The sequence below is a fragment of the Myotis myotis genome, unplaced genomic scaffold (assembly GCF_014108235.1).
Source record: "Myotis myotis isolate mMyoMyo1 unplaced genomic scaffold, mMyoMyo1.p scaffold_m19_p_1, whole genome shotgun sequence".
Lineage (NCBI taxonomy): Eukaryota > Metazoa > Chordata > Mammalia > Chiroptera > Vespertilionidae > Myotis > Myotis myotis.
The window spans coordinates 72,489,077-72,503,740 of NW_023416313.1; the positions used below are offsets into that span (position 1 = coordinate 72,489,077).

Below are 14,664 nucleotides of genomic sequence, written 5' to 3' on the forward strand. Positions count from 1 at the left end.
ACACGAATTTCACGCACTGGAACTCTAGTAAATATATGTCTCGTATCCCTTCTGTCTCATTGCCTACAGAACTGTGGCATCTACTCTACCACTGTAGTGAACTGGCCACTCGTTAGGGCGAATGGACCCCATGCCAAATTCAAATACAGTCCTCCCCCTTATCTGTGGGTGATAAGCTCCAAGACCCCGGTGGATGCCTGAAACCATGGACAGAATGAACCCTATACATACTATGTTTTTTTTCTACACACTTTATGCACATTTTACAACTTCTCTTTGGCATATTTGAACTGCCAACATCCCTACTCTTGGGCTCTGGGGCCACCGTGAAATACAATAAGGGTGAGTTGAACACAAGCATGATCCCAGGTCAGCTGAGCTGATGACTGAGATGGCTACTAAGTGACTAAAGGGTGGGGGGCATATTATAGTGTGGACACCGGACGAACGGATGGTTCAGGTCCCAGGCAGGATGGAGAGGGACAGTGCAAAATTTCATCCTACCTCTCAGAACGGTGCATAGTTTAAATTTATGAATTAAATTTATGATTGGGGTTAGGGGAGATGGGGGGGGGGGAGGGACTACAGAACCTCTTTTCTCCTCCCACCTTGAGCACAGTCCTGCTCCAAGTTCTCTTGCTTGGTTTCCCTGACACTGTGCTACCTGGGAGCTCCTTCTACCACCTGGTTCTTGCTTCTGTCCCGCAGACAGAGTCACGGCCAGACTGAACACCCAGTCCCTTCTGTTTTGTTGGATGATTCTAGCTTAACGATCTCACCCATCCCAAGAGTAACTCGGCCTGCCTCACCTCTGCAGTTCATTCTCAGCATTACTTCAGCTCCGGTCTCCGTGATAAACTCGGGGGTCAGATAGCCAGGTGCCTGTTGGGTGCACTTAAAGGGAAGGCCTGTTCGCATGTGCAAAGCCCAATCAACTTCCACACAAACCTTCCCTCTGCCGCCCTCCTCTCCGCTAATGGAACACACTGTGCCACTGGCCCCTCAGACTAACCACGCTCCGTCTTCTTCACTCCTTCCTCTTGTTCTCCCATATCTGTTCAGTACCCAAGTCCAGCACTGACACTCTCGTGCTCAAAGTCCTACGAGAGAGTCCCAGCTCCTTGGCCATGGCTTTCAGAGTCTTCCATGGATATTCTTTCCCACACCCCTCATCCTTGGGAACAACTAAATTCTTTTTTTTGCATTTTTTTCATCTTTGACACATTTTTCTCTATCTCCTACTCTGTTTGTACCTTTTAAAATCCCCCCTCATCTTATAATTTTGGCTCCCAAGTCAGCCCTTCTATTAAAAATGTCCCCCATTTCCTGAAGATGAAATCTCTCCCGTCACTGACACCTTGTGCCCACCTGACTTTCCGCTGTCCAACTGGACTGCCCAGGTTCGTGCGTTTTCCTTATTTTTTTGTATGTGGCCACTGCAAAGAGTTTATAGCAATTCATGGGATTAAACCACATAGGAACGAAACATTTCTACGTGGCTGCTTTTGAGTCGTCATACATGGGCCTTGGATCATGAACCTCGAGGGAGTTGTGACCAGAATAAAGTTTTGTTGCTTTCTCATCTAAAACACACGTAAACAATGAACACATGCCTGTACCAGTGTGAGCAGTGGCACATGGTTAGAACAGACAGCCACACCGAGACTTTAGGGGGAGACAACACAGAGTGGTCCTGCTGCACAGAAAACACACCTCTGAGCTCATGCGCAACCCGAGGGCACCTGCTGTGGCTCTGCCCGCGGCGCAGGCGACTGCAGGGCCATATGTACAACGAATCGCCAGCACTTGGGACGGCGCAGCCGCCAGAGCCACTGAAGGCGCACACACACGAAGCATGAGAGCCAATATCTGAGGATAAAAAGTGCGCCCAGAGCATAGCACGGAGTGTCAGCCCTCTGACGAACGGCCGCCCACAGGACGCGGGACCCAAGCAGTGCTCAGGGCAGAGGTGGAGTGGGCTGTGTAACTCTGAGTGCGGGCTCCGCAGTGGGATGATGAACCATAAACCTCCCCCCCCTCAGCTTCCTTCAGCTCTAAATTGGTTCAGGACGATTAAGAGACCTAGGGCAGGGCATCTCATTGCTTTAGGGGCCATCCAGCCACCATGCAAAGGTGCTCTGAGGGCAGGAGGTAGGGACCCTCTGGCAGGTCAGACGCCAGAATGAATTCGAGGACCTGCTGCTTTTCTATTTGGACCAAGAGACTTCTCATTTTCTTGAGAATAAGCAAAATTTAAAGGTAATTCCACCCTAAAATGCCCAGCCCATGATGGGGCCGTCAAAACTCCTCGGTTTGGGAAGGATTTGCATGTTTTATATTGTCACCCTAGAAACCGGACGACCAATACCAAATACAGAACCATTAACTAGAAAGCAGACCACTGCTGAGTATTTTTAAAAAAATGGTTTAAATGCCTAGAACTTTTGAAATATTTGATTTTCATGAAATGCTTCTCTTAAGAAGCCACAGAGCAGAGCACCAAGCATGTGTCTCACTTTCCCAGTTTTGTGATTTACCAAATACACCCTAATGGCTAATACTGCTCCCAGAGCGCATGCTGCATTAAATGTATAGAAAAATGGGACAGTTTACAGAAGGGGGAGAATGTAGCGAGAGAAGGCTCCCTCTTCTCCCCACTGTGGTCTTACACAACCTTTTAATGTAAAGTCCACGAAAATAATGGTTGTGAAAAGTGTTCGCAAAGGGTGTAAAAGTTATTGCTGATGCTTAAAGGCCAATGAAATCGTTTTATTACAGTAGGGATTTAGGAAAATAATGCTTTTTAAAAAGCTAATGCTAGAATATAATCTACACAAGGACAGAGACTTTTGTCAGCTTTGTCCACTGATATGTTTCAAATGTCCTAGTATATCTCAGGTACATAGCAGATGCTCAATAAATACTATTGAATGAATAAAAAATATATTGGGAAATTATAGTCACTATAGTGACACTTTATGGAACATTTTACATAATGTCAAACCTCCATTAACAGTTATGAAAATAAAGAACGAGTTAACATGTGGATACCTCAAAAAATAAAAAATAGCACAAAATGCTGGAACTTTCAGGAAATGAGGGAAGAATGGGATGTCAGTTCTCTTTTGGTAGCAGTAGGGGCGTAAGCTATTTGACTGATTTGACCCCACAAATAAAAGCTAATTTTAACAACAGCCTGAATGAAACAATGAACCATCTAGCTAGTGACAGAGAAAACTGTTTTGAGATTTACTCCTTTTCCTTGAAAATAAGCCATGAGACAAGACGGGCCTAAGGAGAATGATGGGAGGTTCAGATAACTCGTCCTGAATCAATAAACACTGAAGTGTATGTGACAAACACCCTGAAAAGTCAAAAGGGGAGGTGCACCCAGGACGCTGTGGAGTCCGAGAAGCTCTCATAACTAAGGAGCACTTTTGGGGGACGAGCTTTCTAAAGCCCACACAGGAGTCAATGATTCTTCTGAGAATAAAGTGCCTTTATTTGATATGAGACTCTTCCTTATTCCACATCCTGACATCAGAACATTTATAAAGCCAATATTCCTAAAATTATTGGAATACAAAACTGCTCTAATGTAAATTACTATTGATTCATTCTTCAGACCTGAATCCTCACGGTGAGGGGTGGCTATTTTTAGGTTACTGAGAACCAAGTCTGGGGGTGTCAGGTGGGTCACTGACCTTGCCGAAGGTCACTGTGACAGACTGGGGTTCCTGCTCAGAGATCTACCCTGGACTAGAATGAATAAAGGGCTTTTAAACATTTGTGTGAGAACATCTTCATTTTGCTCTTGTTAATGGAATTAAACACTATTTGAGTGCCTGGGTGCAAGGTACTGTTCCAAATGCAAGGGGGATTCAAGTAAATAAACCGCCCCGGCTTTGAAAGGCTCTTACTCTCTAGATCAGCGGTTCTCAATCTGTGGGTCACGAACTCTTTGGGGGTCGAATGACCCTTTCACAGGGGTCGCCTAAGACCATCGGAAAACACACATATAATTACATATTGTTTTTGTGATTAATCACTATGCTTTAATTATGCTCAATCTGTAACAATGAAATTGGGGGTCACCACAACATGAGGAACTGTATTAAAGGGTCATTAGGAAGGTTGAGAACCACTGCGTCTAGATGGTGAGACAAGGCGTGTGCTCAAGCACTACCCCGCAGTGGGAAGGTGTGGAATGTGTTGGTAGGAGTATGAGGAACGGACTTTGGTAGCAGGGAAGGGTACAGCCCCCTCCCCATGCACCGCACTTCAGCCTCCCCTCTGTCTCTGCCCTCAGAGCTCCTAGTGCAGCTGCTGAGGAAGGAGTGGCCTCTGGCTCAGGTGCAGAATCAGGTTAAGTGTTTGTCAGAAACGCATGCCGTGCTTGCCCTGCAAAAGCAGAAGGCTAGAAAATGGGGTTACCTCAGGGGATGGACCCCATCTCTCTCCATGGCTCGAGCCCGCAAATGGCACCCTGCAGGCACAGTTAAGGGGGACGGAAGCCTCGGGGAACACTGGACGGTCTGAGGGTAACTTCTGATGCCTCACTGCTCCTCCAGCCATCCAGCTGGCGGCGGCTTTTCTCCACACTGAAGGGGCCACTCCCTGTCCTTCCTGTGTGAGGAGTGCGGAGAGGCCCCAATCATGGGAATGCACCCCCAGACTCTTAACCTCCGTTCCCAGGGAAGCCACACTTTTTCTCGGGACTTTATTGTGTCTGTCACAGCTTTCAAGGAGGCAGGGAACATCTGGAAGATGAGGAAGCAACATTGCCTAGAATTTCAAGTGAAAACCATTTGAAAAGTCAATGGTGGGAATGGAAAAATGCCCCCTTAGCATTTTAAAATGCTTTACACTATCGACAGAAATTATCTATTATCTCAAAGTGTGCACTTGATTGAGTGCACTTAAAGAGCATTTGGAGAATTTTAAAACATAAAAAAACCCCAAAAACCCAAAGGAAGTAGAAGTTCAGTGAAATAATGTGGCATAGGAACACAATATTATACTTTAGACAGAAAATGCCAAAGAAATGTTCATATGTGGTAAATAACAATGCTCTCACCTAAGCTCTCAAAATTACCAAGCAAAACAATATATCTACAAATATTACCTTTCTTTATGACCTAGCTGCAAGCCTTAAAGACAATTTGCCTCTTTATATCAATACAGACACATTCCTCAAAACAGGCTCAAAATTGGATAAGAAGAAATGACCCAAGAATTAATTAAATAGGAGATTGAAATAAACAAAGGAAAAATTATTATCTATCTAATAAAGAGGAAATATGTTAATTGACCCTCACACTGTCACAAAGATGGCGGTGCTCACAGCCAATAAGGAGGAAATATGCTAATTGACCCTTATGCTGTCGCAAAAGATGATGGCACCCACAGCCAATAAGGAGGGAATATGCTAATTGACTGTCCCACCCCCAAAGATGGTGGTGCCCACAGCCACAAGATGGTGCTGCCCAGTACCCTTGGCCCTGCTGGGGCGGCAGGTGCATGGCAAGGCTGGGCCCGCCCCCAGGAGGGCCCAGCTGCTCCGTGCACCTGCCTCTGAAGTCCCACAGTCCCCTCAGCCCCCCAGCCCATCTGAGGCTCAGGTCACCAGGACCACTGAGGCTTGTGCTGCCGGCAGTGGCAGCAGCAGAGGTGTGATGGGGGCGTCGCCTTACCCTGACTGCTGGGTTGCCTCCCGCCCCTGAGGGCTCCCGGACTGTGAGAGGGGGCAGGCCAGGCTGAGGGACCCGGCTCCCTCCGCAGACGCCGGGGAGGGACTGCGGGAGGTTGGCTCCAGGGTGCGAGTGGCCCACCTCGCCCAGTCCCACCCTGCTGGCCACCTTCGAATTAATTTCCTTTCGATGTGCACGAATCTGTGCACCGGGTCACTAGTATCAAAATGAAAGACAAGAAACACGATTAAGTTAGGCTTCAAAAGACCTGGGATAAACTTATAAAAGGGATACTATGCATTTACCTGGTTTTTATTCTTTCATGATTTAATTTCTTATTTTATTCACTACCATCTGATAATTGTATGAAACACTTATTCTAACCATGGGCAATTTAGAATATTTTAATTTGTATTTCAAGGCCACAAGACAAAGGAACCTACTTATTGCCTAAGGGGATTTTTTTAAACAAAAATTAAAGCTTAATCTTTCATGTTTTAAAGCATAAATGGTTTAAAATCATTTATAATAATGCTGTAGGGAGACTGTTCCTGGCAAAAATTGAAATGATAAATTTACAATTAAAAGAATTAATAGTTTAGGGGATTGAATGCCCCTTTCCTTTCTAGATAGATTTGTCTGACACATAAGAGACATCTTTAAAAAGAGGGCAAAACCAAGGCCTGTACCGGAGTGGTGCACTTCAGTCTGACGGAGTTGCTCATGGAACAATAGTAAGCCTGGCTTTTTGTTATTTAAGAAAATAAGCAATGACATTGGCCTTGGCAACCATTTTTTCTCCCCGTAGGAAATTGCTCCGATGAAGTGGAGAGCCATGAATTCTACTAACCACGTTTTCTGTGACTTTGAAAGAGTCCCTGATGGAAATTAGACAAATAATTTACTTTCACTTAAACGCCAGATTTTTTTTAGTTACACTTAAGAAAAATAATTGAAATGTAGATTTAAATCGTTTCTGCTGCTACACTTCAGGATTCTAATGAAATACTTTCAGCTATTATGCAAAGCATTCCTCAGTGGAGGGAGAAAAGCTACTCTCCATGATTCCTGGTTAGCAGAGGCTGTGGAAGGAGAGCTCTAAGAGCAAAGGGAAGGACACCTTGCTGGGGGTGGGCAGGAAGGGAGGGGACCCATCTCAGGACACAGGGTCCCTTTCTGTAAGGCCCCAGGAAAAATCTGAAAAGGGTCAAATATATTTAAAGTTCCTTAAATACTTCAGCCATCTTCCTAGGCGGCCTAAGTACACTGCATCTTAATAAAGTTATGCCATCCCTGGCCAGTGTGGCTCAGATGGTTGGACATCGTCTTGTCCAAGAGATTGCTGATTTGATTTACAGCTCTCCCTCTCTTTTCCTCTCTCTAAAAATCAGTAACTTTTTAAAAGAAGGTTATACCATATTTGTGCTCCTGGCAACATTGGAGGGAATGGATGTGGAGCCATGGATGTGGACCTTGCCTCTTACCCTGCTCAGCACCATGGTCTCCTTGCTAGTGTGTGATCATGACAAGCTCCCTCCCGCCTCCCAGCCTTTACCCCTGCTCAGTCCTCGACCTGATGCCTGGTCCCTAGATGTCAACATGGCTTCCCCTCCTCTTTTTTTCAGGTTTCTGCTGCAATATCACCTTTTCAGAGAAAGAAAGCCTCTTTCAACCCCTTTCCTTGCTCCACCTTGCTGCCTGGTCTCTTTCACAGCACGTGTCCATCACGTGCAGGGCACACACTTGTTTGCTTCTTGTCCGTTACCCTGATGGGCTGGAAGTTGATAGACAGAAGGGAACAGACTGTCCCTTCTGCTCGCTGCTCTGTCCCAGCTCCCAGGACAGCGCCTCACACTGTCTGACTGTATTATGTATCAGTCACATTACCACACGGAGCACCTCCCACCCACTTTCTCGCTCAGCTTCTCAAACCGACAAGTTCTCTTTAAAGAATGAAATGTTTGAATATTAATTTTGATTCCCTGGAACCAAGCACAAATACCATGACAGAAGAATATATTTTAATAAAGTCAAATGAACCCTTAACAAGCAAACAATAGGCCACATACCCTTAGCCTAATTGTCAGAATAGCAGCATAATTTTAATATAACTATAATAATATGTCAAAGTTTAATGTAAGGACCCATGACCCAAACTGTGGGCTATATGGCTCCTTGCCATACAAGGAAGAGAGTTTTCATAAGAAAAAGAATTTTCTTTTTTCTACCTTGTTACCAATGATTTGACCAGTTCCTACTGGTTATCCTATCTAATAAAGAGGGAATATGCAAATTGACCATCACACCATCACAAAGATGGTGGAGCCCAGTCCCCTCAGCCCCACCGGAGTCCCCCAGTCCTTTCAGCCCCCGTGGAGGGGTGGCAGGCATGTGGTCCAGTCGCTCCTTGCGCCTGCGTCCCACAATCCTTTCAGCCCAGCCGGAGGGTTGGGGGGAAGGGGAGGTGCAGGGTGCAGCCGGACCCACCCTCAGCTCCCTAGCTGCCCAGGGCCGGCCCGAGGTGCAGGCAAGCCTCAGATGGCGGCTGCCCAGCTGCCCAGGGCCGCCTGAGACTCAGGTAACCAGGGCTGGCCGAGGCTTGTGCTGCCGGCAGTGGCAGCAGCAGAAGTGTGATGGGGGTGTCGCCTTCCCCTGATCACCAGGTCACCTCCTGCACCTGAGGGCTCCCAGACTGTGAGAGGGGGCAGGCCAGGCTGAGGGATGCCCCCTTCAGTGCATGAATTTTCATGCACCAGGCCTCTAGTTTTCAATAAGAGGGAGAGAAGGTAATTTTTCCAAGGTTGGAAAAATTAGAAAAATTTACTTTAGACAAAATAAAGTTAATATTGTTTTCTCTTAAAAAAGGTGCAAATCCTCTTCATTTTTAAATAAACAACAAAGTGTTCAGATTTTGAGTGACTTTTAGTTTTTTTCTCTCCAATTAGATATAGTTAAAAATGTCAGCTTCTGACTAAAGATACAATAAAATGTGTGATGTTTTAATATAATCATTTCATAGCCTTCATAGGGGAGATAAAAATTCTTATTTGAGAAAATACTTTCTGGTTGGATTTACAAAACAGATAGGTCAGAGAGGTTATTTTTAAAAATTGTTTTTAAGAAAAATCCTTATTTTTATAAGGGGTATTTATGGTGTCAAAAATGTTTATTTCTTAAAAAGAGTCACTATATGATTTATTTAATAACAAATGTATCATTTATTGTATTAGAGCTATAACTTAATTTGTTGGAAGAAATGACAAAGTTGTTACTCAAGAATACCATTTGTTTCAGGAAACGAGGCCCACATAGAGAAATGGTACATTTTAAAAGACATTTTAGAGAATGAAGCCAATGCTCTATGGGCTGTTGCTATGAGGTTACAGCACATTAAGGATAAATCCCCCAGCTCTTCCTACATATCCCCTAGATTTCTCCCGCCAAACTGCACTCAGAGGGAAATGTCTTACATTGTTTTAGAAACAAACCAAGGGCTATTGCCTTGCTCCCTGATGTCAAAAGCCTTAAGCAAGCTGGTCAGTGGTGTGCTGCAGCTTTCATTTTCTATTTTTCTCAAAGAAAACCCCATGCTGTTAGGTGAAAGTTTTTTCAACACTTAGCTAGTCTTTTGGGCATAGCTGGTGGAGGGTCATGAGGTTTTCAGAGTTAGAGAAAGTTTGGAGATTGTCCAGGTCAACTCCTCCACCTACCAGAGAAGGAGGTGAGGTCATTTATCAAGGTCTAGAAAATTCAGAGAGGAGGAGGAGCCAGCGAAACATTTCTTAACAAACAAATCATGGTATCCAAGCAACCACATTAGGTCTGGCTTGTATGAAAGAAAAATGGCATCTGCTTTTGAATAAGGCATCAACATATGTGAGGAAAGACCTTAAATGACACAGCCCAGACATGACCATAAACAAGCAACAAATGTGGTCCCTCTAGACCGTGGACTTTAAAGTCAAACGAGAAGAATGGTGGTGGTGAGAAATGTAACACTGCAATGACTAGGGATTTTGAGATTTAACAGAGAATTCTTAAATTGCTAAAAAAGAAAAAAAAGAAAGAAAAAAGAGACAGGAGAAAAAGCATGACTAAGAGATTGAAGCTCTTCATAATGGTGAAGACCTAGGAAGGATTGAGTGGACAACACATTTGTAAACCAAATGAATGCGTGAGAACCACTAGCATGGTGGACTCTCTCAGAGAAAACTTTTTTTTCCGTTGGAAAATAAAACACAAACACATTGAAAGTTTGGTTCTTTAAAAATAAAGAAACAAGTTAACCCCGATGTCCAGGTAAGTCCCCTGGCTGCCTGGGCACGCCTACCCTGCACGTGGCACCGGGTGTGTGCAGACCTGGGTACCCTTTCTCACGTCCTCTTACCAGGGCTGGTGAGGGCTCCCAGGGCGCTGCTCGTGGTGGACAGAGGGTTTGCGTTGGTGGTGGTGGCTGAGGTCTGGGCTGCGGCTGCAGCGGCCGCCAGCGTGGCCAGATTCTGTAACTGCAAAGCGTTCATGCCTGCGAAAGGAAGAGAAAGGCAGCGTTAGCAACTGGCCCACTTTGCCGGGCAGATGACAGCAACAGAGCCCTGGGATGTAAGCCATGGTGACTCGTGTGTCCCCTAACTTCTAAGCCCAGTCACCTCCCCGTGGTGCTGCCTGTCCTACCCCAGGATGCCCCTCCCAGATCAGCTCAGGGCTGAAGAGATCACCAGAAAAGACAGGTAGAGATTGCTCTGTGTGGACTGGCCACAGCCGGGCCTTCCACCAGAGAGCTGTCAAGAAGAGGTGAGGTCTGGGCGTGGACAGGGTGGGAGGGCTGAGGGGTAAACTCTCAGTCTCTAAACTTGATAGCTGCATGTAGGAGGTATTAGAGAGAAAATGAAAACTTATTGGGGAAAAGCTTTTGCTCTGAAGTTGAACTGATAGGGCTTCCTGGCTCTGCCACTGTACCTGCTGTGCGACTCTGGGCAAATTACTTAACCTCTCTGTTTCTTGTCCAGTGAGCGGTAATATTAACTGTATCTTACCTCAAAGGGTTGTTGTGAAGACTACATAAGATGGTGAATGCAAATCACTTAGCACAGTGATTGGTTCAATGTCAGCCCCCGATGGTAGTGACCACTGTTCTTACTATCGCCACTGAACTGCTCTGTCTAGACTTATTTTATACGTGAACTCCTTTAAAATGTATCCATAGTAGGAACTCCAAAAAAATATGATGACTACGAGAATAAATATATACAAATGGCAGTGGCTTATATTTTCACTTGTAAAATACCTGTATTGGCATGTTAAAGGTATTTGTATTTCAAGGAGGGGCTACTTTTAACTAGAATGAATCTGTGGGTAGTAAAAATTGAGAAAAAAAACAGCGGAGAGAAATGAAACTTTGCAACAGGAAGGTGGGATCAGCAGAGAGCTCTGGGGGTGACCTGTGTGTGTGGGGGTGGGGGGACTGGCCATGCCACGCAAGGGCCCGGGGGCTGGTGTCCAGGCCAGAAGCACGTTCAGTGTCTTTTCTCCTCTCTACTTCTACTGCTCAATGGAAAGTTCTCCGAGCATTCAAAGTCTTTCTCCATGACTCACGTCACACCAACGCACATCTGAGAAGCAGAAAGCAATGGTTCTCTCCTTACACACAGGGATTTTTCAATAGAAAGATACTGGAGTTTAATCAGCTTAATTTTACCTTCTTTTCCTGTCTCAAATACAGGTACTTAATAAATGTCCATTGAGCAAATTTAATCTGCTTTGGAAAGAGTGGCCTAATGACAGCTTCCATAGATGTTGGGGAAGGTGGTGGATCGAGGGGTGAGAGAATGCTCTAGCGACCTACCTGCCAAGGCCCCAAGCCACAGTGGTGCAGCCTTCAGTCTAACCAGCCTCCGCACAGGGGCCAGGCTCCCCCGCCCCTCTGTCCTGACCCCTCAGTCAGGATTTATCTATTCAGGAAAGAGTTCCTGAGGTCTTTCCTGCAAAATGGGCTCTCCTTTTGCTCAAATTGACACTACCTTCTTCCCGGGGACACCCAGCTCTACTGGCTTAGGGGGACAGCCAACACCTGTTTTCCAAAACCCACTTAGTTCTGGGGATTCTGGGAAGCGGGACACATGCAGCTTGGAGTCCTGTGAGTGCAACTTGCTGGCAAGCACAGCCACGGGACAAGGTGCTGCAGGTCGTGCTATGAGGATGCGGGAGTCGGGGAAGCAGAGTCTTATTTGTCATGTTTGCTCCAGGAGAACGGAACCAGGAAAGTACAGGAGCTGCCTGGCTTCGGTGCAGACCATCCGGGCCCGGCGGGGGTGGGTGTGGGTGGGTGGGGTGGGGGGCAGGGGGGGGGGCGACTCCTGAAGGCTGTGTGAACGCACCTCACACTTGATGAGAGCTCAGGCCTCGAGTGCCGCTGCCAGGAGTGAGGAACATGTGTATACCCATCTGTCCCCTCTTCGCTCTCCAGCGACGAATGTTCCCTCTAATGTTTTAATCGTAGAAACCAGATGACCAGGCTACACTGCTCACAGCTGGCTGTGCAGCAAGGGAGGCTTTAGCACTAAAATGGAAACCTGCAATGCACATCTGGCACCAGTTACTGATACGCAGAGCCACTCTCGTAGGCGCAGGTTGCAGGGTCCTCCTAGGGATGGGTCCTCCTAGGGTAGCTCCTCCGACCCGCCCCAGGCAGGAGCCACGTGCCCGAGGGCAGAGTTCCCGAGCTGGAAGGAGCTCAGCCCACTCCCCTGGGTCGGAGGCTTAGGTCAGAGGGCACAGAACCCACAGTGGCAGAACCTCCCATCCGGGGCAGCACTGCAGCCGCACCTCACACGGGTGTGCACTTTCTGTGTGTTACCTGCAAACTCCCTCATCTCCTTGTTCTTAACTCTGGGGTCACTCATTCACCATATCTCACTTTGATGCTATTTTTGTGTATTTCTTATCTTTATAGCTAGATACCAAGCTCCTTGAGGACAAAGATACAAGTCCATCTAAGCACATATGCATACACACACATGCAGGCGTGCACACACACGCACGCACACACACTGCTGTCTACATGGCAGGGGATGGACAACTCCATGTAGGATGAGTTGACAGAATAACGAACAGCACTGTCCATAGATCCATCCAAGTTCTTAGCTTTCTCCACGTTTTATCAGCTCGTGAGTATTGACAATGCACCAAGTATTGACTGTTTCCCTCAATCGTTAGTTAATCTATTCTACAAATATTTAGTAGAGCCATGTGTATTCTTCATCTCAGCACTAACGTTCCTTATAGGTCCCGGAGCCTGGCCACAACACTCAGGTGCACTACCCACTGCCCTCTCTGCTCAGGAGCCCAGCCAGGCCCTGTGTGCCCCCCCCACACTCCCCCACCGGAGTGTGCCAGCTGGTCAGGCTCCCCCTGCCTCAGCTAGAAACTCCAGGCAGCAGGATTTCGGCTCTGGAACAACACCGCACGGGGGGGGGGGGGGGGGTGGGGGGGGCGGGCACTCTGTTTAACAATCACATGGAAGGGAAGAAAATATGGGCTGAAGGAAGCAGAGATGGTGCGTGGAAAGGAGAGACTGCAATGATCCCTACCACCTGAGGGATTTGGGGAGGAGGAAGGGAACGGTTAGATGGGGAGAACCAGCAGAGAATAGCACATGTATGTGCCTGCCCATCTATATACCTGTCTGTCCATCCATCTGTCCACCCACCCACCCATCCATCTGCCCATGCATCCATCCATTCATCTGTCCATCTGTCTGTCTGTCCATCAGTTACTGAGTGACCATATGAGCCAAACTCTGGGTACCGCACTGAGAATTAAGCAGAAAACAAGACAGTCCCTGCCCGTGAAGAGACTGCTGTATACTGGAGCGGGGAGGAGCCAGGAGCTGGGGGATCATCCTGCTGCGACAGTTTCTGGAACTCAGAGACTCTTTCTCACTGGTCTCTAGTTTGCCGGGGGAGAGACAGAGCACAGGAAGGCACTGGGCAGCTGCAGAGCTCCCGGGGGAGGGGAGCACGCCCATCCTCTATCCTAGTCCCTTCAGGGCTGACCCTGGCAGGTTTCGAGGTGCCCCTTCCCCACTCACTCCCAGACAGAAGAGCTCAGCACACCAGAGGTGGTCAGGGCGGTTCCTTGCCCCCTCTGCTGGGTGGGGCCTCATTTCCGGCCCCGACCCCCACGTTTCTGCTTCTCAATGCAGAGGCATCTCTTCGTCTCCCTGTCCTGAGTTCCCAGGGCCTGGAATGCACAGCCTTCTCTGCTGGTGACAATGTGACAACTGCCATTGACTGGAGGCAGCGCGGCCGGTGGAGAAGAGTGCAGGCCGCCTTCTCAGACGCCCGGGTTTCAACGGGGGCTCTGCCTCACCTCCCGCCCGCCGCCCTCCCTGAGCAAACTGCTAACTGCCTGTGCCTCGGACTTCTCGGCTGTGAAGTGGGAATAAAACGGAGCCCGTCCTGCCTACAGCACGTGTCCCTGGGGACTGATATTTTGGCTCCTCCTGCTTCTCCCAACCCGGGAGTCCTCATCCATGGTGTGGACTTCCCACTAAGGAAGGCGGCTTGGGAGCCATACTGCTTCCGGAAACTCAGAAAGCAGCTTGGAAAGCCTGTGGGGACCTGCTTGCAGCTCCTCTCTCTGCCTCCTTAACTGCACCAGACTTGCTGGCACGCTGACTGCATCTCTGTCTCTTCAGGCGTCCCCCATCGCAGACCACCTGCTCCCGGCTGGAGTGAGGTCTCTTTCCTTTAGCTCTGCGCTGGGCCAACATCCAGGCCCCAGAGCCCACTAATAGGGAGTTTCTGCTTCTGCTCACTTTGAATTCACATTTCTGGTTCTTTTCATCTTATTTTTTAAATATTTTTTTATTGATTTCAGAGAGGCAGGGAGAGGGAGAATAGAAACATTAATGATGAGAGAGAATCATTGATTGGCTGCCTCCTGCAAGCCCCACACCAGGGATGGAGCCCACAAC

The 14,664-nt window shown here is 47.6% G+C and overlaps 1 protein-coding gene across 11 annotated transcripts in view; it reads right to left on the reverse strand.

Moving 5' to 3' along the window:
* Positions 1-14,664, reverse strand: part of CELF2 (CUGBP Elav-like family member 2) — a 559,234-nt gene that overhangs the window by 36,300 nt on the left and 508,270 nt on the right. For all 11 annotated transcript variants that reach the window (XM_036341344.1, XM_036341358.1, XM_036341273.1 and 8 more), the window contains one exon: positions 10,078-10,212. In XM_036341344.1, the coding sequence (XP_036197237.1) occupies positions 10,078-10,212 (135 nt within the window). The remainder of the gene's footprint in view (positions 1-10,077; positions 10,213-14,664) is intronic.